The 24,899-nt window shown below is 41.8% G+C and overlaps 1 protein-coding gene across 1 annotated transcript in view; it reads right to left on the bottom strand.

Annotated features, from left to right (window-relative positions):
* Positions 1–23,654, bottom strand: part of LOC111218442 (semaphorin-4B-like) — a 46,965-nt gene extending 23,311 nt beyond the window's left edge. Inside the window, exons 1-2 of the mRNA XM_022740754.1 lie at positions 23,493–23,654; positions 9,675–10,123 (exon numbers count right to left, since the gene is read on the bottom strand). Of these exons, the coding sequence (XP_022596475.1) occupies positions 9,675–9,795 (121 nt within the window). The 5' untranslated portion in view covers positions 9,796–10,123; positions 23,493–23,654. The remainder of the gene's footprint in view (positions 1–9,674; positions 10,124–23,492) is intronic.
* Between the last annotated feature and the right edge of the window lie 1,245 nt (positions 23,655–24,899).

Raw genomic sequence — 24,899 nt, 5'->3', positions numbered from 1 at the left:
TAGATGCCAGTGCCGATGTAAGCTGCTGTACTGAGTTGAATATTGGACTTTGCACCTCTAATATAGGTGGTTTTCTTCTGCTAGGCACAGTGCAACAGGAAGACAACAAATAGTGTAGCACATACAACCGCTGCCAACCTGTTGGTGACCTACAATTTGATACTGTGCCTGAACGCATCCTGTGTAGACAGTGACGGAGGACTCACGCTGCTGCTGCTCTGCTAACGTAACCTCGGGCAAGAAAGTAAATAAATGCATTTCCGAAAATGTTGAACTGCTATTGAGACAAAAATAAGAATGGCTGTAATGCAGCAGACACATTAATATGATTCTTTTCATGTAAAAAAAAACAAAAAAAAACATTTTGTATAAACAAAGAGCTGGAAGATCAGGCGTCCAAATTTGCAAAGTGACAACAATTAAGATTTACTTACTCTGAATCTCCTCATTCAAATCAGAGCTGCGTGTGTTTAGTTTGTGCTTGTTCACCACTGAAGTAACCAAGATATCAGAGGGTGCCAGCTTGCAGACATACTGTCACTGAGAAATAAAATACACACCAGCACTTTGGCATGCATCATATTTCAGAGAAAATGGAGCAGGATCAAGCTTTTTTTTTTTTCTCTCTAAGGTTTAATAGTACTCCACCGGTGGGGCGATTGATTGGCTGCTTGGTAGGTGTACGCCTGCCAAGACACTCCTAAAAGCCCTGACTGTAAACATGCCCCAGATTTACTAAAGCAGCATGAGCCAAGTCACAAGGCAAGGGGGCAATGGGGACAAAGGGGTTCGCTTGCAGCCGGGTGGAGACAACCCAAAGGAGAGGAGCGCGTAGCACAGCTGATATTAATCTCACACCGAGCTCTGCTTATCTTACATGCAAGACACAAATTTATTTAAAAAAAAAAAAAAAAAAACACACACACACACACACACAACTATCTATCTCTGCCCTCTGCCAGCTGACGCTACACAACAGTGCACAGCTTCAAGGCTCTCTGTTTGACATGATTTGACAGTGGGCTTGATAGCGGCGCTGGAGCTCCTGACAGAAGCCGACAGAAGTCACTTCAAGGTCACCGCGGCACTGCTCCTCCTGATGTTTGGGCAAAGTGATGGTTATTTCATTGTCGGTGGATACTGGCAACCGAACGCAGCCTCGTTGCTCTGCTGCTGTGCTGTACGCCAGCCAAGTCAGCACAGAAACAGTTTGTCTGCACAGTCAGGAGTGAGGAGGCAGACTGGTTGGAGGAGTTGGGGCAAACTTTAAAACAGATTTCACATATTTGCGTTCCATTTTAACTCAGTTTTTATTGAACCGTCACTTTACATGAATGAATTCTGTTTCATTTAAATTTACAAATGAATGCCCAGTAAGTGGAGACTCACCAAAAACTTGATAAAAGACAAAGTCAGAGGGAAAGTGAGGCAGGGAAAATCTGACTTTACTGGCCTGTAGATAAAAGCTGGGATCATCTGGAATCAGTTTGTGAAAGAGTGCGACATCTATAGTATCTGTAAGGTCATGCCATCAGGCCCACATGTGTTGTGTTGTTTGTAATCACTGGGAATGACGGCGTGGATTTGCAGCAATTTTGTGTGCGTGTGTGTGCGTGCGCGCTGTGTGTTATGTTTGTATTTGAGTGTGTACACATCCCACTAAGAGACGGCTGCACCTTGCAGATAATAACCAGAGGCTAACATTGTGTAAGTCCAGTGTTCGCTGTGTGTGAGGATTATGGAGCAAAAAAAAAAGGGGGGGTTTTAAAGGTGCCACGTGGTTGCATGTGCAAAAACACACGAGCGCAACCATGGAAAACAATGAAATGACTGAATATTTGTTGGAAATGTGAAACAGCTGTGTGAACTGTGCAAGGCCTGAAATGCTGAAAAATGCCTCCTTCACCCTCTGAAGAAAAAAAAAAAAAAAAAAAAAAAACATCCTCTCCCCCACGCACATGTACCGAGGATGAGGTCAGTGCAGAAAACACTGCATATCTCTAAAAGCAGAGAACAAGGTGCTGACACAGACATGATGCTCTGCTCTGTAATTATTGGCTCTTAGGTGTCATCCTGATGTACTCTGGATTGGCATACACCTACCCAACACTCAAAGAAGAGGAGCGAGGGCAGTGGTCTATCACAGCTGAAAGCTTGCAAAATCCTGGATAATAGCTTGGTGAGACAGAGGAAGAATCTGTGTGGTATCTGAGAGAGTTATTCAAACAGAGGAACAGAGAGAGAGAGAGAGAGAGAGGGGGAGAGACAGATAGTTGGTATAATTTCCTCACTCACAATTCAAAACAGACGTGCCTGTGCTTGTCATGTGTGGGATGCCTCTTCAGCCTCCCTCTCTCTCCATCTTACTCCTACTCTCTCTCGCTCTCTCTCTCTCTCTGAGGGTGAGAGACAGTGGATGTCACTGGAATCATTCAGGCCTCTCACTGAACGTTTTGTACTCAAGCAGAATTGGTGCCCAAAACTAAAGCCAAGAAGGAGCGACATTGTTTTAAGGTGCAAATGGATTGGCTAACCACCAATGTAGTTGGTAAATTCACTAAACTCACTATGATTAAAATAAATTAATAAATAAAAAAGACCAAATGAAGTTATGCAAGGATAATTCAAGAAATACATTTTTTCACTTCTGAAAGAAAAAAAAATATCAATACAAAATGTCTAAGTTATAATCCTCATAACTTTCATGAGAGCAAACCCCATTTTTTTCCATTTACGTTTTTTTCTACCACAGGGCTGATATACAGTATAGAGACAAACAACCATTCACGCTCACATTCACAGCTACAGGCAATGTAGAGTTGCCAGTTAACCTAACCTGCATGTCTTTGGACTGTGGGAGGAAGCTGGAGTACCTGGAGTAAACCCATGGAGAGCTCCACACAGAAAGACCCTGGCCGGCTGAACACAGAACCTTCTTGCTGTGAGGCGACTGCACTATCGCACCGGCCCTTTCTATGTATTAATTTTCATTATTAATGGCACGGTCCGCCATTCCCACACTGGATTCAGATAGCATTCACAGGTGACAATGCATGCATGCATCAAAGCTGTATTAAGTTACTTCTCACGTGAAGCACTCACAGGAAATGCAATGTGTTTGTCACTGAGGTTAGCACTGACTGCATACCATAACTTTCTGCAGTTTTTCAACAGATACACTAGTTGCTATTCTGTAGTATTTTTGACAAAGTAGCTGCTCAGTGAGTGTTTGCTGTAGCAGTAAAACGCACTTTCTATTCCCACCAGTAACAACTGGAGTCAAATTCAACCAGGACTGAAATCTTCAGAGTTTCACTCTAACGAAGCGTCGGGCAGCTCCTGACGTTCCATACCCTAATCCACCCTCTGCTATTTCAAATGTTTTCTTCATTATGGTCTTTACTTCTGTCTGTATACACTCAGAAAAACACATGCACACCAAGAAAGACTGGCTTGATGAATAGCATGATATATGGCTCAGCCAAGTGGACTTGAAGAGGAAAAAAAATGTCATTTGTGTTGGCACTGCAAAGGTCCAAATCCAGCTGGCGTACACATGCTTGCAGATGGTTTCTGCTACAGCTAGAATCCCACCAAAGCACACTTCGATACATTTCTGCTGCCATTTTTCGGGTTTGCACTCGTCGGTTTTCAGGACACCACTGGAGCTTCTTGCAGTTTACTAAGTGCACTCACTCTGGACTGGCATATGCTGAAGGTTCTTAAGTGCTACCAAAAGCATACAGACTTAACCCACACTGCGTATGACTGTGTGTGTGTGTGTGTGTGTGTGTGTGTGTGTGTGTGTGTGTGTGTGTGTGTGTGTGTGCGTGCGTGCGTGTGTGCGTGCGTGTGTCTGGAGAGGCACTTGATAAGAAGAGCAGGCTGGAGTCACACCGGGTCTCCTGCTCTCTACTCATCCACCACAAAGTAACTGAGGACAAGAAGTGGTCAAGCACATTGGTTTACACTCCTTGCTAATGGTTTTTCTTACCCGCACGCAAACGCACATACCTGTCATTCGGATGCATACAAGCTCTTACTCTTGTTGTTCCACTGTCATATTTATTTCCTGTACTCATGCTGCTATCAGGAGCCTGGTGAGTTCAAGATCTCCACACCTGCTGCATTAGCCTCCATATTTTGGATCTTAAGGGTTATTCTTCCCAGACACAGTTTAGAAAAAACATTCAAGTCTATCTCTTTCAACAGGTGTCACTCACACCGATAAGAACAAAACTTCCTCTCCTGCGTCTACGAGCGCTACACCTGCAGGCACAGCAGACTGTCAGTTGTTGTTACTGAGCAAGTCATGTTAAAAAAAAACTGAAACAAAAAAATCAGACAAGACAGGATTTCTGTCAAATCAAGAGACTTTAATTGAATCCTTCAGCTCAGCATGTGATATATAGTCGACCCAAGCGTCACAGGGACACACACCTCACTCTCTCTTTTCACTCAAACCCACCAGTAGGAACAAGAGGCATGTGGAGTGTATTAACGTACTGGATCTGAATCAGGAAAGTTCTGACTTTTAATGAAAGATACATGAGACGGCTGCTTTTAACTATTTCACTTCTGCCTCAACTCAAATGTGAAAGCTGCCATGAAATAAATGTATAAGCATGTGCTTATTTTTGTAGTGTGGCATTATTTTTAGATTAAAAAAAAAAAAAAGCTATGAGACTGTGATATAGTTTAACATTTCATTATATCTATCAGTTTTAAAATATGTCCTAAACTATATGACCACATAGTTGAATGTAGTCACCTATCAGGATACTCACTTTAATTAATGTATCAAAACATGACAGTAGCCAGCTTTACGTCAAGTATTAACACTTCTTCGACAACCGTTGTTTGAAATGCATCAGCCGAGAGAAATACTGCAACTAGTTTTCTGGTTTTTAGCGAATGAGAGAATTTCCCATGATAAGATGCAACAGGAGGAGCCAAAAGTTCCACCGTGTTATGTTCTTCATCAGCACACAGAATCAGTTTCAACACGATAAGCTGAGTGTGTGACTGTTTACATCCCTACAACTACAGACACACAGTGTAAACAGTGAAGGCTGCAGATGGCTGTTTTTTTCTGTTGACAATACTACACAGTATGACAGTGACAGTGAGTGAGTCATTTCTGTTTAACCAGAAAAACCTGATTTAAAAAGTTTATGTGTGAATAAATGTGTGCGTGCAGAATACCAATGAAGCCAGATACTGATTCTGCTCCTACAAGCAAAAAAGTGCACTGTGGTAAAAGCAGTGTATTCATTCAACGTCTTTTTAATGCCCAATGTTAAGGGGAAATAAATGTTTTCTGACGACAAAGTGGACACTGCAATGTGATGAAAAGTATTTGTTTCTGTGTCATAAAAATAAAACGCTTTGTTGTGTGATTTGCAGCCATCACCAGAGAATCCAAAGCAATGCTAAGTGTTTCACCATGCTACGAAGAGTCAAATTCAGTACATCATAAGAAGATGTTTTGCGTGTCACAGCAACTGTAAAACTATGAAAATTTCCACTGCAATACGTTAATAGTGATAAGGCAAAAAACATTTTTGTTTTGGACCAATCTACACTGCATCACAGCAATCCCAAAAAACACCTAATGACACTCTTTAACCTCACATTCCTCTCTGTCCATCTTAATTAACAGCTGCACCATTATTTCTCGCTGCTTGCCATTTTCTTCAAATCAAATGTTCCTGATCGAAATCTGCGAAGACTGAACTTTTCTGTACATTCTCTGGAGCGTGCAGGCAACGAAGCCATTAAAACGTCTGAAACAGACGGAGTTGATGTGCTGTAATTATGCTCCATTGTTGCGGCTGTTATGGCGTTATATGCAGGCACTTGTGAGTGCCACCTCTGCTGGAAGCCACAGACCGCTTTTCTTTCAGGATCAGTGGGCGTGTCCTTGCCGGGTTTTAGGTGGGCATCGGAGCATGTCTAAAACCTCACGAGTATTTGGCCTGACGCCCCCTCTCGCTGCCCCTCCTCTGTTTCTGCACTGCGATCCACACACTGCCAAGGTCACTGGATTAGCATGCATGAGAGAAAGCGCACAATATTCTCCCAACATAAACCAAACGTTAACGGGAAAGGACACTGTGTACACTGAGCATACACGGCATGCTCAGTAGCTCAGCTTAAAGGGGCATTTTGATTCGCCTCTCTCCCAGCCGCCTGTGTGAAAGTAATAAGACTGAAAACGTTGCCTTGTCATCTGAACGTTTCCTTTGTTGGACATACAGTAACCTGCAAACAACACAAACCTCACATGTAAAAATTCCTGAAGCTTTGAAATGCGGCTTGTGCGAATATATGGCCTCTTGTAGTGGTTGTATAAAATTTCTTTCTCTTCCAGGTCACCTGTCCCTATGTCAAATATTATATCAAGAGCAGAAATTAATTACAGTAAATCTAAAGATTCAAATGCGATGTGATCATCAAAACATTTCCCTTGATTAATTCTTTCACAAAGGTTATGATGCATCTAAAATTTTAATAAAACTTACAAACACATTTCTGAATACATAGGATAAGCTATACTGACTATACATGTGGACAGTTACACATTTTTTGTTCTGCAGGCTCTCTGCTTCAGCACATTCAATTTCAAGTAAAATCGTGGATAGTACATTAAAGTGCCAAGTCTAAGCTTTAATTTGAGCGAGTTTACATCGGTGTAGAAAGAACTGTGTGGGTGATCTAACCCTTCTAATACATAGTGCCCACAGTAATTGCTATAAAACTAAACTACACTGGGACTGATACTGCTGAGCTTATTTGCCAAGTGATACACGAGAAGCTTGAACTCACTCTCAAATCTGTATGATAAATATAAAGCTACAGCCGGCAGCAGGTTATTTTAGCTTAGCATAAAGATTGGAATCATGGGAAAACGGCTAGCGAGTTCTGTCTGAAGGCAACAAAATCTGCATACAGAATTTTTGGCTTTTGGTTTTTCCATGGATTAAACAAGATACTGAACCTTACGGGGCCTGGTAGGTGGGTTTTGTTATCTTCTGATGGGGTCAGGCTAGCTGTATCCCCCTGTTTACAGTCTTTATGCTAAGCTAACAGGCTGCTGGCTGTATCTTTATAATGAAGAGGCAGACAAGTGTAGCACCGTTAATCTCACCAAACTCTTTTCAAGGCAGCAAATACATACATTGATATGCTGAACCATTACTTTAAAATGAACCATATTCACAGCGACAGCAGGGTGATATGCTTCAGTGCAGTTCATGAACTCAGATCTTTAAAAACAAAAAACAAATGAGCATGAACCAAGCGAAAGAAAAAAAATAAAGTAAAGCAAATCATCTCCTTAACACATCTCTGGAGAAAGACACTAACATCCTGCCTGAGAAGTTTCTGATACATGCCGCATGCCTAACCAATGCTCACTGCTTCAGGTCCCATGATCCTTTGTGCTGCCTCTCTGCACAAGAGCCATAATGAAAAACAGACAACTCTCCCACTGCAGCGACCACAAAAACCTCCACTCACTACACATGAGAGATTAGCCTGCTCATTAGGACAGAAGGAAGGAGCGAGAGGAGAGGGAAGGAGGACAAAAAGGAAAGGGACGCCGTTCCAGGAAAAAGGTTGTGTTGAGGCAAGGGTCCTCTCTCGAGAAAACAGCCCCAGTCCCCCTTTTCTTACAGACTATACAAGCCAGAATGGGGGTTTAAAGGGGTGACCTGCTTTACATGTTTTGTATCAATGGAGCGGGTTGAATTGAGGCTAGTTTATATACGAAACGTTTAGCATGTGAGCGACGCTGCAGACCTTGTTTATGCAAATCCGTATTCTTAATGAATAGGTTACAATCAGTGTCAGTGACGTTTAAATAAGATTTTCTACACCGTATTACCAGCTGAAAAGCATGTTGTCTCACACTACTACTTATGCTCTCAAGCTGAAAGAATCTCAGTCACTAACTGCTCATGTCAAAATACATGAAATTTAGATTATGAATGCTGAGTGGAGTGAAGCAAAGTGAGGGAGAAAAAATAAAAAGACACATCAGTCGTTTGCAAAACACTCAGCTGCTGGGAACCAGCCTTGGGCCTATTTAATCCATTTAGTGCTTTGAGAAACAAGTTAAATGGCTCAAGTATGTGAAAGGTTGTTCTTGGGTATGAGCGATGCCAATTTGAGATGGTGCATGTGAACTACAGCATGATGCCTGGCTGAGTTGGAGGAAGAGAGAAGAAAACAAGCATCAGATTGTTGTTTTCAGAGGGAGGAGTTTCAGATTGAGACAGGTAGTGTTTATAGGAGCCAACACACCCACACATCCATGTAAGCCTGTACTTAGGTTGCTGCTGGATTGGCAGATTTGCTTGTATGAGCAGTTCTGCAAGACAGACAAGGACAGGGCAGAAAAAAATTGCACTGCAGGAAGCAGAGAGTCAATTTGAAGATGATGATGATGAATAGTCCTTTCCTATCAGCTACAACACAGGACATTAAAAAATAAGTGTTAAGTGAAAATCGGTCAATTTCCAAACAGCAACCTGATTTATCCACTCCTTCATTTGTCACAATCTCCCATAATTCATCAATTACCGAAAAAGCTGTCAGCTGAACAAACAGAGAGAAACGGCGCCATGTTTTTGAATTATGAAAGCTTACTCCACAGCTATTACAATTACAAGAGGAGAGCTGCATTGTGTGCGTGGACTAATTACATGCAACGATGAAGTCAGGTGCAAAAAGGTCTTCACCAGGCAACGCATTAAGGTTATATTTGTGAGATCAATTGTTGCACTCAGCTGAACATTACCAACATGTCAATTAGAAGCAAAATTTTGAAGGTATGAAGCCAGACTACATGTGCTGTACAGCAGTTAGTCGGTCCCAAATTGTAGCACTTTTATTTGTTTTTCATACTATGCCACAGATGCTTCTCCTTGTCAAGGCTCAGGCTGAAAAAGAAAACCAAGGCACACAGTAAACTCTGTGCAAAGTGACGTCTCATCTGAAAATAATTGCATGTATTTATGAGAAGTGGTGTTTGCAATGCTGGTGTCTTCAAAGTGGCATGTGTGTGACGGGGCCTGCAGGCACTTGTGGTCTCTCTATGAATACACTGCTGCAACGGCTGCATCACTACACACTACACTACAACACAGCTGTGTTTGTTGCATTTGTACACCATTGACCTAAATTATGGTTTTGGGATGGACCGTTGCTGCACTTGCCAAGCGTGCCATCGTTGCACGGCACATAACGCAGTCTGCAGTGATAACAGTGGCGGATGTAGCTCTCAAAATTCTTAGTCATTTTTTCAACAGCGTATCCTTGATTTCAGACATAAAGTAAAGTAGGCTACTCAAGTCTATTTTTTTACGATTATGTCAGCTAAAACTGTTGGAGCAGACTTCTCAGCTGTAGCTAGCATTAGCATTACCTTCATGAGTTGGTTGAAACAAAGTCTCTGGTTGACACTTTATTTTTCCACACTGGCTCACTTAAAAACAAAAACCCTAAAAAGTGATCATAAATCCGCAGGTGATGGCTTCATTGTGCTAAAAGACAAGAGGCTAAAGCAACATATTCCTGGACCATCAATTATGTTTTTGGATAACACTGAGCATGTGTCCAGCAATGCTTGCAATAGTTATAACAAAAGTCAGGTAATTATTTAGACTTACTGTATGGGAAACTGATGCGTGGCGTGACATCATCCTCAGTGGCCATCACTGATTGGAAGCAGCTAGCCAATAGCAGTGCAGCAGCCAGAAGACAGTGGACAGTCACATCTAATGTCCACATGGTTGGTGGATCCTCTCAAACAGACATACACAAATGCTTGTTTTTAAGATTCCTTGGTATTCATTAAGCTCCTCGACTCTGCAGAGCTTTATTTTCTCATTCTCATCTTCCTGCAGGCTGGGGGGGGAGGGGGAGGGGGGGTGAACCTGTCCTTGACTTGATTCTTGTACTCCCTGTGGTCCTTACACACGGTTAGTAGACTCTTATCACAGAGACGAGGAATCCTTTCTGGATTAAAGGCTGCTTGTTTTCATCCACTCATGGTGCTCTTCGAAGGATCAGCGCTAAGCTCCGACCAGTGGCCATTTAGTAAAAGTCATTTTGGATTCTGTGGAGAGAAGAGAGAGAAGCCATTTCTTTATGTTTGATCCAAGAACACGTTAAAAAAAAGATTAAACACAAGCTACAACAACAGATCCATATCCAACTTCTGACGCCATGACCAACAGCTACTGAAGCAGAAGAACTGATATGTGTGGCTGTGGTTCATTCTGGAGGATGCTGTGGATTCTTCTGCAAACAATAAATCAGGACTGCAGGAGTTGAGGTAATTATCAGTTCTGACAGCAAACAATGGCATCACCCAAAAATGACCTGCCTCATCTCTCAGTCTTGAGACTGAGACAAGTATTTATGCTTTTTACCATTTACTCTGTCACCATGGTGCCAAAGAAAAACTCAGCTGAACAGATCAGTCAGACCGCCAGTCATCTAACATGAACACATACATCATGTGAATCATTCAAGGGTTTTACGAACTTTAAAATTTGAGTGAATGTCTGATTTGCTGTTTGCACTGCAGCCCACAAAGTTTCTCTGAGAGATAAAACGTCTGTTTGATTTTTTCATAATCCCTATATTTAATTATGCTGTCATCAACAATCGGCAAGAGATCACGGAGAAGATAATATGGGAGCTTGGCTCTAATTTTGTGGCTATGTGGGGAAATACATGAAAGAACAGTGACTCCCAAGACAACTCTGTAATTTGTCTCAAAGAGGCACATTGAACACATTTGCTCTGACTTTTATTGGCTTCAGTGTGAGTGTGCAGATAAGGTGCTGTTACATAGATACATATGCTGAGATGTTTTTTCCTTTGGTAGGGGGTCAGCTTTTTACTTGAAAAAGGTAACTCGAATCAGTTTCATCCCTCTATACTAAAAATCAAAACACAGGACATGAGCAGTGTAGCTTCTTCTTTTTTTTTTAAAAAAAAACACCACAATCAAAATAAACTGGGAATGGTGTCTTAGTAGTTCTTAAAACCTGCAATAACAAGTTTTTGGCCACTTGTGGGCAACAACAACAAGCTGTAAACACAACACTGACAGTGACCTATTAAACTGCTAACAAACATCTACCTATTTACGCATACAGCCAATTAGAAGCTGCATTAACATTCATTTGGACTTTTATGGCCACCGACAAATTTGTGTCAATATTTTTTCTTCCACTTATTTTTTGGTCTCCAACACCTGAGAGGAGTATCTGGCACTTAAGCTGCAAAACTCTAGTGCTAATTGCCAACTGTGTCAGTCTGCCATTTGGTGCCTAGCACACAACGTACAGTCGTTTTTTTCCCTGTGAAAAGCTATGAGATGAGCTGAGGAGAACTGCAGAGTTGCTTCTTTGTTATCTCTGGGTTTGTTACAACAAGTGACCCTTTTCATTTGAGCCAGTGTTAACATAGAAAACTGATTATTTGCTGCTTTAAAAACAACCATGCTAGCTGTGGGACTAAACTTAGGCACAGCAGTGCTGATATTAAGTGCTAACATGCTCACAATGCTGATGTGTAATGAATATAATGTTTACCATGTTCACCATCTCAGTTTAGCATGTTTGTTTGTTAAGATCTCCCGATAAGTACTGTTTTCTGGCGTAGGCGCTGCCTCCAGAAACACCAGCAATATCAGTGTTACAGTGTTACCAGACTCCCTGTAAAAGCACAAACACCTCAGCTCAGTGAACACACAAAAGCCTGCTCCTGTGACACACAACAAAACTCACTACTCCTTATTTGCCTCACAGCACTGGATGTCTCCCCTGAGCTCCCACATAGGTGGTGACGTTTACAAAGTAAACACTGGAGAGCACATGGAGTCTCTGGTTGAGGGCTTGCATCACTGCAACAACTCCCACAGGACCTCTTTCAAATATTTACGGTAGCTCATAAATCCAGTAACAGCACAAGATGAGCGGGGGGTCAGTGAGTGGCCCCTGCTCGTCTGGTGAGACAGGCCCTGCTGGGGAACTGTTCTCAACTTCTGGCCAATCTGGATGAACTACAACAGTATGCAGGATAAACAGATTTACAACCCCGTCTCTGACTGGGTAGCTGGCTAACAGACCTTCAGGATGGCAGTGGGCAGAATTAGCAGCTTGCTTGATGAATGACTTGCTGGCTGGTAGCAGACAGACTGGCTGACTGACAGGCTATCCTCCTTGCACAATGACTGGGGAACAGGCGTTTCTGTGGGTAGGTGGAAGGTTATCCGTCTCACCTTTACCATGGCAACACGGCTCGCATGTGTTTGGCTGAATAAAACATTAGCCAACCCCTTTTTCCTCTTATCTCTGCATCTGTGTCACGCTGTCACACCCTTGTCTCTGACCGCTCTCGGGGTCTCAAGCAGTGAACCAATATGTCTGTGTCACTCTTCGCTTCACTACCGGCCTGCTTTGACTCCAACTGTTCCAGTGGAGCTAGCTGAGTCACAGGAGGCTGAAACATCCACCCGTGTTCCTGTAACATCTCCCTCCTCCTCCTCCTCCACCTCCTCCTCTGCTGGTCCCTCTCATGCCTGCTGAGACTGCAACAACAAGCATGGCAGCCCCGCATGTGTCGCACACACCAAATCTCCATGTTCCCAGGGCATATCCTTATGCAACTCCAGAGAACTTTAAAATTTTAATGAAAAAAAGAGAGGGGTGCTGTTAGGGAGGGTTTTCTGCCTCTCGGAGGAATCAGGAAACTTTCTGGCTAATTCTGGAGGGTAGTAATGCATAAAGAAATATCTCTCTCTTGCATTGACCTTTCAGTGCGCAAAAAAGTTGTTGGTGCAACAAAAATCACTTTGCACATGTTATTTTGTCCCAGTAAGAGGTGTGTAAAAAGGCCTGAGAAAATTCCATTTCTATAGTATTAAAGTTCCCATTTAGATGCAACTAGTCATAAATCATAACCACAGATTTTAGGGGCACCTCCTAAGTAATACTTTTTCAATATGGCTTCAACTAAGTGTTACAAATGTTAAATCCTAGTTTCTGTAGTTACATGTATCCCTTGTGGTCCCTTCTTTCTGAACACTTTTCTCAGCCGCCTCCCCACAGAAACACGGCTCAAGAAGTTGGTGTGCTCAGTCATATGTGAATACGTCAATATGAAGAGGCCCCTGCAGCATACTGGGAAATTTAAGGTATCTGGGGAATGCAAAGTACAGGATGACTCAAGGGTGTGGTGTCTAAAATCTTCATGTAACTGAGGCCAGCACCTGAGGACGAAAAGATGGATGTTCCCCAATCCAGAGGCAGATCTGTTCAGGCTTAGCAAAAGCGCCAAGGGCAAGTAAACTGATGTAATACTGCACTCATACTGTTTTTTTTTTTTTTTTTTAAACATATTCTTTGCGTCACAAGTACATGCAATTTAGTCAAATTAATCATGTAGTGTCTTAATCCATTCTGAAGAACAATGAAGCATGGATCTGAAGAAAAACTATTAAATATTAATAAGTATTAAATCATATTTGACAGCAAGTACTCGACCAAAGAAAGTGATCTTATTAGAAGCAACAGTTACAGGATTTATAGGATTAGAGGTCTATTCTGCTGGAGCTGTTGCACTACAGGCGACCCACTATGCTCAGTGCCACAGGACCCATCTGCTCATCTAGGAGAGGGTCTGCCGCTCCGTGTATCCATGAAGGGTGAATATGGTGCCATATTGCTTAAGGCTACAGATTCATTAACCTTTGGAACCTCCCCGGAGGCTCCCTATTAATACCTGCATCTGTTGAGAGAGAGAAAGGATGTGACAGACACATTGGGCGATGCACTCTGCCAGGTCATGGCGAGTTCACTGGATAGGGAGCAGCATGAACGCTAACCATTTGGCTAGCTTTGTGTAACGACTGGGCTTTGTGCTCGACGACCAGCTCCCAATAACTCTTCTCTGCAAAGTGACTTGTCTTTCATTTAGTCTTTGGCACAGACAGAGGCACTTATGGAGATAATCAACGTCCGGCCAGGACCCTGTGATGAGAGCACTATCACAGAGCTTGACATGAGGCTAAGTTAGGCCGCCATCAAATCCATTAACAGTATCATGAGTACATCTTAGTCCAAAGTGAAAGGGAACTATGAAAGCATTTGCATTTAATTGTGCGGCTGCAATCAAATTTGAAGCCGTCTCTCACTTTTTGCCAGGTTTTAACGTGACTTTGTGAGACCAAATCCAAAAAGTCACCAGTAACTGCTTCCTATCTCATTAAAAAAAAAAAAAAAAAGAGACACCAAAAGGTTTAATCGTTTTCATAGGGTCAGATCACTGTTCTTGTCCTGGAATAATGTGAAAGGTTTTTGTTTTTTTTCCCCCCATGTGCAACCTTAAAAACAATATGGCCCCTTGGGTCTATTTTACTATTCAAGAAGATTTATGAAGCCATTATGTTGGGCAAAAAAGACCTCAGTATGTGACTGACAAGGCAGAGACTCCATGCTGTGTCTGTCATTATAACTCACACTTATAGCAGTCTGCTCAGCTGAGTGGGCAGTGCACTGGTTTAAATCCAAGCAAGGAGATGAGAGGGGGAGGTACTAACCCCACCCACCAAAAATAAATAAATAAAAAATCAATGGTTGACCATTAAATGACTATGTATAATTACCATTATCTTTGATCCATCTTAAGTATCATTATAAAAACATTAACTTCTAAATGAAGAGCTCCTGTAGGGGGTTTGCATAAAGTCACTGGTAAATTATATATTAAAAGCAGTGTTGGCAACATCACTTGAACATAAGTAATTACTCCTTACATACATATCACTCACACAAAAAAAATACATTAATTATTCAACAGCATAAGCAGTTAGTTTCTTGCTACATTATTTTGTTACTCAGTTCAGCTCCATGACACATCTTCTTCTTAACATATGTAGAAGTAGAAAATGACACATGTAGCCAGTCTAGTGCTAAAGTATGGAAGTATTGACCAGACAGATCATCAAGACCTAGCTCACCCCCTGTGGCTAGACGCACCAGCACTTCAGAAGTCCCGTCTTCACGGTGAAGAGTTCAAACAACCTCCAACCGGGTGCTGGATGTAGGTTTACCACTGGTTAATAGTAGCAAGCCAGCTGAGTGGACAACATTTAAACAGCTGTGGTGTTAACAGGACTCACATTCCTTTTCTTCTGGTAGATGCTTTTAGCTCCAGTACTAAGCTAAGTAGCACATCCCAGACCAGTTTGAACGCTGAACGCACAGAAAATTCTCCATCAAACTTAAGACTAGTGAAACAGCATCAACATCTAGATCATATACACGTCCAATGGTCAACGTAAAGGATGCAATGTAACAGGAAACGTAGGCCAACCAAGCTACACTACACATATTAGTGTATTTTTTTATACCAGCAAAGTTTACTTTTCCCCCCAACTCTTAAAGACAATTTAGTCCATCTGGATCCATCTGGAGTCCTCAGTCAAGGGTGAAAGGTGAAGTACAGTTTCATACCATCTATGAGCACAGCACTATGTAAGGTACTTTGTGTAAACATGGGATACCACATTTACTCTCGTCCAGCCCATCTGGGAATGAAACATGGGGAAATAAAGAGGAAGGTTTCAGCTGAGCAGACTGTTCCCAGCACCAAGGAAGCAGTTTCCTAAATAAATCACGACTGGGTTAAAAATAAACCGTAAACCACCACCCCACCCCCACCCCCACCCCACCCCTCCACCACCACCACCAGCAGTCGAGGCAGCAGCGATTGTTTCCTAAGCTGGCAGAGCTCATAGTAAATTCATCATCACAGTGACTCGGTGAGTTTACACAATGTCAGTGCATGAATCAGCATGTCTGGATGAGGGAGCTCAGTCATAAAGATATTAGACAAAGATGAGGAGTAATGACGTCACCATAAACTACAGGACATACTAGCAAATCAGACGAGGCTCTCCATCCACCATGACTTCTAACACCCTTTTCATACATGATACATATGTATTACATGACCTGCATTTAGTCCAGGTCACTGTATCAACCCTAATATCAAAACCCCCATATCAAAAAGGCACTGAACAACAAGTTCACAGGTTTGTGGAATTTTAAAAACAGGAAGTCTACACTAAGATATGGCTGAGATCTCACGTAAATCTACAATGGTGCTAAAATGGCTAATTGCTGCCTTAGGAATGTATACCAGCTTATGGGGGATGCATCAATCGGAGGCAAATCTCCAGGATATCCTCTACAGAGGCTTTCTAGTTTTTAATATGGACCCCTTCGTCATAAATCATAACAAGCTGGACACAATGTAGGTCCTGGAAAAACATCTTTCATCAAGATATTGTTTTGTTTTTGCTTCTTTGCGGAAATTCCTACAGAGCAGGAAATTAATGCTGATTAAATATAAATATTTTAAGAGAGATTTTTTATGTGAACAGAGGTAAAGCAGTCAACAGAACATCAACAACTATTAAAACTGAGCAAAAGCAGCTCGCTTCCTGCTTTCACCTTTTCTCGTAAGTTACAGTTTGGAAGAACACACACACACACACACACACACACACACACACACACACACACCACACCACACACACACACACACACACACACACACACACACACACACACACGGAAATGTTCTTCTTATATCGTCTCTTCCAACATCATTTCTACCCTGCAGGTAACATGATTTTCTCTTGGCTCTGAAACTAAGCGAGGCCTCTGTGTCAGTACAAAACAGAGGAGATTTTAACCTGGGATAAAATAAAAACCTTTATGCACACTCCAACTTTTAGGTCTATAATGTGGAACAGCTGCACACTGAAGGCAAAGCTCCTCTGAAAGAGACAAATTTGTACAAACAGCACTGAAGAACTGATCTGACTGCTAATCAGTCACCACAGATTTAACATATCCCTCTCCATTTCCTCTATGCAAATGTGTTTCTCTTAATGAAAGCCACACGCATATGTCACAGTGACTGTGAAGATAGATGGGGAATAAAAAGATTTATCAATTATTATGTCCACTGTTTGTCAGCAGGAGATCTGATGAACTACTAACACATTTCAGACTCACTGTATTCTGATGTGAAAATAAAAATGATAAATTTGTGAACATTTTATTTTGTTAAAATGACCAACTCATGAATGCTTTTTAGTTGTAGTATGGCTTCAGAGAGAGAGAGAGAGAGAGAGAGAGAGAGAGAGAGAGAGAGAGAGAGAGAGAGAGAGAGATCACTATGCTAGTGGGCATTATTTCCTGGACACAACAGGGTGTGTCATCCTATGAAAGTCTCTGAGAATTAAAACCAGCAGACTTGCTGAATTATTTATTCACATGTGATCCCAGAGTGATAATATGAGGATACGGACCTTTCCTGCATGTCTTATTAATTATTCACAGAATCATCATTGTATTGACGTCTGGCTGTTATGCATCCTGCTGTGGTATGTCCCCTAAGCATTCACACACAGAGCGATGATGATGATTTCCAAACAATAAAAATTGGAAGATATAACAAAACTGAGGGGTTTCCGAAAAAGAAAGACCACCTACTACTTAAATTAAGGAGCCTGATATTCAGGTCATGACACAGTCACCTCAAAAATAGTCACTCACTGATGATTCAAACTGCCATCGATCAAAGCTCCCTTTTAGTATAACAGACAAGTGTATTTACTGAACTAGAAAGCACTCAGCGATGGCATGCGCTGCCACAGCTGCACAATACTCTAAAGCTGCTATTTCAACAAGAGGAAATGTGCAGAATTTGTTCATCTGCTTCAGCAAACATTACACCTATAAACGCACTTAAATACTAACCATATCCTTAAATTTCCATGCACACACATAACATGATTACTGTGAGAAGATGTATCTAATAGTCTATTAAATCATAAACCGTATTATGCCATTTTCAGACACCTAGCTTCCTGAGTTGACATGATACATCTGAATATTCAGGTGTCAGCTGAGCTTTAAGAGCACCCTAATGAAAACTTTATTAGCTGCCGTGCAACATGAAAGCCATTTTGCTAAAAAAGAAAATATACACTAAAGACTAGTTATCCTACTGGTTATTACTGATATGGAAGATTAATGTGCGAATCAAGTTTTACTTATCCAGATATACATAAAATGCGTAAAATTATTTTTCTTCTTTCCATTTCTTAATCTGCTCATTATCAACTTATTAGAGTGCATACAAACACCCCCCCTGACTAATCCTCCTCTTGCATCAAGCCTCCTTTTCACATGTTAATCAGGTACAGGGCTGGGCACTGAATATGCCCTAATTGGCTTTGCATGACCCTAAGCCACCAGACAGATCCGTGTTAATTGTTAACTACAGTACGTGCACTGTTTCCATGATCCCGTCATGTCCATGTCTCGCAGTCAAAAGTATTTATTAAAATGCGCTGATGAACTCAGATTTTACATCCCTCTGTGGCATCTTTCAGGTTAGCAACAGGACTTGTCTCTCTGTGACATCTATCGCAACATGCTATATCCACACTGTGTTGAAACGAAGAGCAAAGAGTGAGATGTGACGCTTTTAAGTGCGATCCTAAGCTCGAATAGGCTCTGAGGAATAGTCAGACTCCCCTTTACATTAGTGTACATACTGCTCAGCTTCGCCATGCAGGAAGGAGTAATTATCATTTCAAACGAGCGAGTGAAGGAGAACTGGCAGAGGAGATAAGTGCTTAAAAGAGAGTTGGGGGTCACCCTATTCCCTCTGATACAGACTTGCCCTTGCCTCAAATTATTCAAGCCTGACGGGGAACAGTGGGAGATCGGTTCTTGAAAAATTTGCAAAGCGTCAATAATGAGTTGTGCGTGTCAGTCAGAGCGTAGTGTGATAGGAGGCACAATTTCCCAGACTTCCACTTGATCACAGCCAGCCAGTTAAAGAAACTATGGGAACCTTTGGAGATGTGCGAGCCACTCCTCAGGAAATCACTTTACTGGCTTTAAAATGATTGCTATGAGACTACAAACTCACTGGAAAATAGATTACACTAATCTCCTCTTGTTTAGTATGCGCTTCTGGGTTAAAAAAACTCTCTACACTTTTAACCTAATGACCCATTTAGACTAATGAAGTGCGCTGACCAATCAGGAAATCCTCATGATTAGAGCCAAACATTATTTAGCCTTGGGTTGGAACATCACAACAAAAAGAGACAAGAGGAATTTAAATTTCCACTTGTTCAGGGCTCTACATCTTGACAGAACGCAATTTAATGATTGTCCTAAGACGTCAGCAGTGAGGCAAAAAAAAGAAAAAAAAAAGAAGGCCTTTCATTTATTTCCCTGCCACTCTGGACTTGTTGAGACTTTCTGGCCCAGATATATGGAGAACTCTGTTGCTATCAAACCTGCAAATGGCCACAACACACAATATCTCATTCATCTGCTGGGCTGATGATGATGATGATGATGATGATGATGATGTCAGTCAAAAGTGTGAACAAACTCTGTGGCGTGACAAAAGGAGAGTCGAAGATTTACAATCATGTAGTCACACAATAGAGGCCTTTGTGAGGTCTGGACCACGCTGTGTTAGCATCACAGTTCATCTGCTAATTACAACATCAAATCCACAGACTTGGCCATCCATAGTAGGTTATTCATCTCATGACTTAAACATCGAGTTAGGGGGAGCACGAGTAATCCCTGCAGTTAAACCGATGTGAGGACTCATTTCTTTACACGATTTGACAAGCTGGGCAATAGGATTTAAAAGCGTATCAGATGACGATATTTTGTTTCTGGCCTCGGTTTCACCTTGTCAGACCCTCACTGCAATCACTTCAGCGCGTTCAGGTATGAATGCCGATGATCGTAACCACAAGCCTTGACCACAGATCCGCTCACATTACTCATCCCAAGTGGAAACATGACACAGTTTGTCTGAGTCGTTTGTCAGGTTTGCCGCTGCGAGGCAGGTGGCGGTTTGCTCTCAGCAAACATGTTGACTTCAAAAAAAAAAAAAAAAGAAAAAAAAGCTACAGCTGAGGCTCTTCTGCTTTGTTTACTGTCAGGTAGGGGCTCTGTCTTTGTCTTTGCGAGCAGTCGCCGCCAATAAAGGAAGTAATAAGTCAACAGCGAGGGCCGTCCTGGCAACAATCCCACTGATAATAGCTGATACATTGGGCAGATAAGGAAAGGGGTCAAAATAAATGTATTCAACTATAACAGTTAAGTGGGGAAATAACTGGAAATGATTAAAAAGACCGTTTATATTATGATTAATTGATTTCCAATGAAACTGCAATAGAAGACAAAATTTGCCTATTTATATAAGAAAGGGACTGTTTGCAAATTATTTGTGTGGGGAGGGGGGCTGCACCAGGAAAAAAGGAGGCCTGCTGTTCTCCCAGAACAACCCTCAGACTACTGTCCCTTCAGCCAAAAGAAAAAATCAAAATAAACTCTTGCATTTCTGACCACCCTTCAGAACCCTAATAATTTTTATACAGTCCCTAATATAAATGGGTTGTCTGCAGTGAAGCATGCATAAATCAATACGTGCATGCAGCTTGTATGGACACATCACACAAAGTGAATTAAAATACAGTATTAAAAGCATCTCCTCTTTTCTGTTCTAACCAATACAGCACACCGACTTTCACCTTCGGTCACATATAAAGTTAAATAATATGGTCCTACTTGGTAATTTCCCATGTAAATACGAAATCTCAAGACAATAACTGTCTCCGTATCAACCCCACTGAAATATTAGATATGGTTATCAGTGGATTCACCAGGAAAAAACATCACAGACACATAGAAAGTCTGTTTTCCATCACAAAGTCACAGTTTATCTTTTTCATCTACATTTCTCTCCAAACAAGAGAGTAAGTAAAAAACATTAATTTCTCTCTGGCGAGCAACATGTTATGTAATATATTTCCATCCTGAGGCAGACACCTCAGTTAGGGTCCATTTTTGACAAACCTAAATACTTGGTAGACAGACACAGTGAAGAGAATAAACCTGCATTTTCAATAAAGCTGAAACCTGTTAAACTTGGTTCCGTCACTGTCCAGCTTTATTATGGGAGTGTGAAGACAGTTTTCTATACAATTAGAGGGTTTCTATAGAAATATGGCATTAATCTTTTAATTTATAGTAGATATTCTGGTCCTCTGTGTGAAGAGTGATGATCATGGCCAGGCAGTCTGGTAAGAACGGTTCAAATGCATGTGGAACAGATGTTTTCACTCCTACAAACAGATTTGTTTGTGAAAGTAATGCCAGAGTGGGAAGCAACAGGAGAGGGAAGAAAAGTCAATTTAGGAAAATGAATTCAGGCTTATCAGCATGGCCTCAGAGGAACATCACCTGCATCCAGAACACTCCTTTGGCCCAACATCTATACCCCTGCAGGGCCTGGCCAGCCTTTCTACAGGACCTGCAGGTCAAACTGAATATGAATAGCCTTGAAACTGGCAGACAAAGCTATGCACAGACACAGCAGAGACAGTCAGCGAACGGGGCTACAGCCAGGTTTTAGTGAATGCAAATGTGAACCATTAAACCTTATCACCCATGTGTAAAAGGTAACGTGTGACTTTTCACAGTTTAGGTTGCATTAACGCTACAAGAATTCTTGCAGGTTGCACAAACTGATGTGCCTTCGCTGCCAAATGTTCCAGCTGCAGAAAAACCTCCACAAAAACAAAAGCTACATGGGATACATTTCTCTCTTTTTTTTTTTTCATTTGAGATGAATAATGAACCACTTTTGAACTCAACTGTGCACAAACTCAACTCAGCTGATGAAAAGGCAGAGAGGCTGGCTTCATGCCTGCCCTGTCCCTGGGTGCGATCTGGCTTCAGCCCAGCGAAATGACTGTTTTCCCACACCTCAGCACTGAGGCTGCACAGGGACTCTGGATATACAAGTTCCCATCAGTCTGCACTGATCACTTCCAGTCCCTCTGGACACTATATGAGATATCACTAACCTTTTGGGAGTTAAAAGCATCAGTGTCTCTCCCCTCCCAGGTTTCCACTTCCCTTCCAATTTTTTACCACAACCTCTCCACATGCTGACCATTCCTCTGAAGTTGTTACAGTGGGTGGAGTGTTGGGTGGAGTCTGTGTGTTTGTTTTGAGTGTTTGAATGTGTGTGTGATTGTGTGGGTGGGGGTCTGTGTGCGCATATGAGTGTGAGTGAGTGTGTGTGTGTGTGTGTGTGTGTGTGTGTGTGTGATTCAGAGAAAAAGAGAGGGAGGATGGGGGGGGGCATAAGATGCTTTTGCAAGTGCTTCTGGAGAAGAAGTTTCTGCAGCTTTGTTGACAGTAAGAGAGCCTGAGATTATCAGTGTTATTAGAGTTATTGATACAGTATCACACACTGGTGAGGGGAGGAGAAGAACAGTAGAGGCCTGAAGGGGGAAGACTGCTCCAGTGGTCATTCACAGTCTGATTCCAACAAAGCATATCAGCACCATCTAAACACTGAACTAGGCCTTGGCTCTCACACGCTTTCTAAACTCAGATTTGGTCCATCAGTTCAGGATAAAGTACACATTTTATAAGCATTCCTTGTGACCTAGAAAAGGAGCTGCTTTATCCTGTCAAACTGTGTTTGTTCAGTAGAAATGCAGATTGATACAGGAGGTATGTCAACACATTCTACAACAGGCCAACAGAGATAAGAAGAGGCGATCTATTTGGAAGAGAATAACAGGAAACAACATAAAGCAACTTGGACACAATCAATTCCAAAAGGCTCCACATGGTGTTAACTGACCTGTGTGGTTAATCAGGACTAAGCAGCCGCAAATGTGCCCATGTTTCTTTAAGTCTGGTGAAAATACAGCGCAGTCAAATCAACAGATCCGTTTCTGGCGTGTCGTTTCTTTCGGTTGGATGTAAATAGCAGCTGTTTACCCACATGGGTAGACTGAAAACTGAGGCGCCAGTCCATCAGGCTGTTTCCTCACCCTCACATGCTGTTTTTACAACAATGCAGCAAATCACTGCTGAAGCCGAAATGTTATTAGTTTTATACAACAGAATTTGGGGGGATATTCCTAAGGAGCAAACAGGCGACATGTGCACGAGACCTTCATCATCATCACCATCATCCCTGATCGAAATGACATAAAAGCAGCTGCTACGTGAGCAACATCACTAACTATACAGAAGGATACATTCAAAGTCTCGGTTAGTATTAACTGTCGTAAGACAAAACACCACCAATCAACGCGATGTCTCAGAAATCCTACAATTACGCTTTTAAGATCTCCTTTTAGAATAATTGCCTCAGATTATGCCGGGGGAAAGAGGTGCACAAATTCTTCCTCCGATAATAACACTAAAGCACAATTTTTACATAAAAATAACATTATATTTAAAAGATATTCCGCTTCTCAGTTCTCCTCGTTGTAAAGGTGTTTAACCTGAGAACCACAGGACCGAGCAGGCACAAAAGGACCTTACCATCGAGCAGCTGCAGCGCAAAAAGAAAAGAAAAAAGAAACTCTTGTCACACTCTTAGGTATTCAGTCGCTGGAAACCAACACTGTCGAAAAATGAAGCAAAATAACGTTAAAATCCGCAAAGTGCACTTAAGAGTCGTTCGTCAGACAGTCCTTTAGTGAGACCATGAAGTCCATCCTCTGTGTGTCGGAAGACGAGCCTCCTCTACTATACACACATACACACACACACTGAAGGCTGGCCGCTTTCAAGCCTCCAAACTTTAGCTCCTCCCACAGCACATGCTGCCTGCCCGCAACCGGAGCCGGTACATGAGGAGCCTGCTGCACACTTTGGTCACTCATCAATCACTAAAATTAACCTGAGCATGATAATATAATCCAAGTTACAGTTGTTTTTTTTTAAAGTCCAGTTTTCCTCTCTCAGTCAGAGAAAATAGTCCCAAATTAGCATAAAAGTTTTCATTAGTAATGCAAAAGGTGGCCAAAGTATGAACATGAATTTTAATCGACAAGAAATGATGGATAAACATAATTCCTGTGTAATATAGCAAAGTCCCACAAATTCTTTGGGGACATTTGTCAGACTTGTGGGAACTTGGAAAAAGAGCAAGTGGATTCTCTTTTTATTTCCTTGTTTTTGTTTTTCATTTTATTTATGGCAGTGTAGAAGTTTTACACCATAATCACCCTGAATTGCTGTTGGGCCAAAGAGGTTTATATATCCCACCAGAACAAAAGCCTAAAGTAGCCTACAAGTGGTCATAAAACTATGCAAAAGATGCGTTCATGGACAAAAAAACAAAAAACAAAAACAAAACAAAACAAAACATATGGATAGGCACAATCTGTGCAGATATAGAGTAAGTTGTCAATAATGTATAGGATTAATGGCTTGACTCATACATTTAAGAGGCTCTCCAAAACTCATCTCTGAAACATACTCTGAAATATATTTTTCAGAGAAGAGAAGAGAAGAGAAGAGAAGAGAAGAGAAGAGAAGAGAAGAGAAGAGAAGAGAAGAGAAGAGAAGAGAAGAGACTCAAATCTCATAGCATCTTCTCCCAGATTTTGACAGTGACAGATTTCTTTGCTGAGAGAAAGTTACTCGCTTCCTCTTCCCCTCTCTTCTCAGGGCTCCCCTGCAGCCGTCAGACAATGAATGACAACTCAGAGCGTCCACCACAAAGAGAATTACAGGGGATTATGTACAAAGGCAAAGACCTGAACATAACCAGACTCAACCATTCATGTAATCTCTTTTTCCCCCTTAAAAGAGAAAAAAGTACTGTGGGCCTTTGTCATCTTATTTCATCTGTCAAAACAAGAGTCAGAGTGGCTGCCCCCTCTGCTCCACTCAGGATGTCCAAACGAAATTATCATTATTTTTTCTCAACACGGAGGGACA

The sequence above is a fragment of the Seriola dumerili genome, unplaced genomic scaffold (assembly GCF_002260705.1).
Source record: "Seriola dumerili isolate Sdu_G_001 unplaced genomic scaffold, Sdu_1.0 BDQW01000003.1, whole genome shotgun sequence".
Taxonomy (NCBI): Eukaryota; Metazoa; Chordata; class Actinopteri; order Carangiformes; family Carangidae; genus Seriola; species Seriola dumerili.
This window is presented reverse-complemented; position numbering and strand designations above follow the sequence as displayed.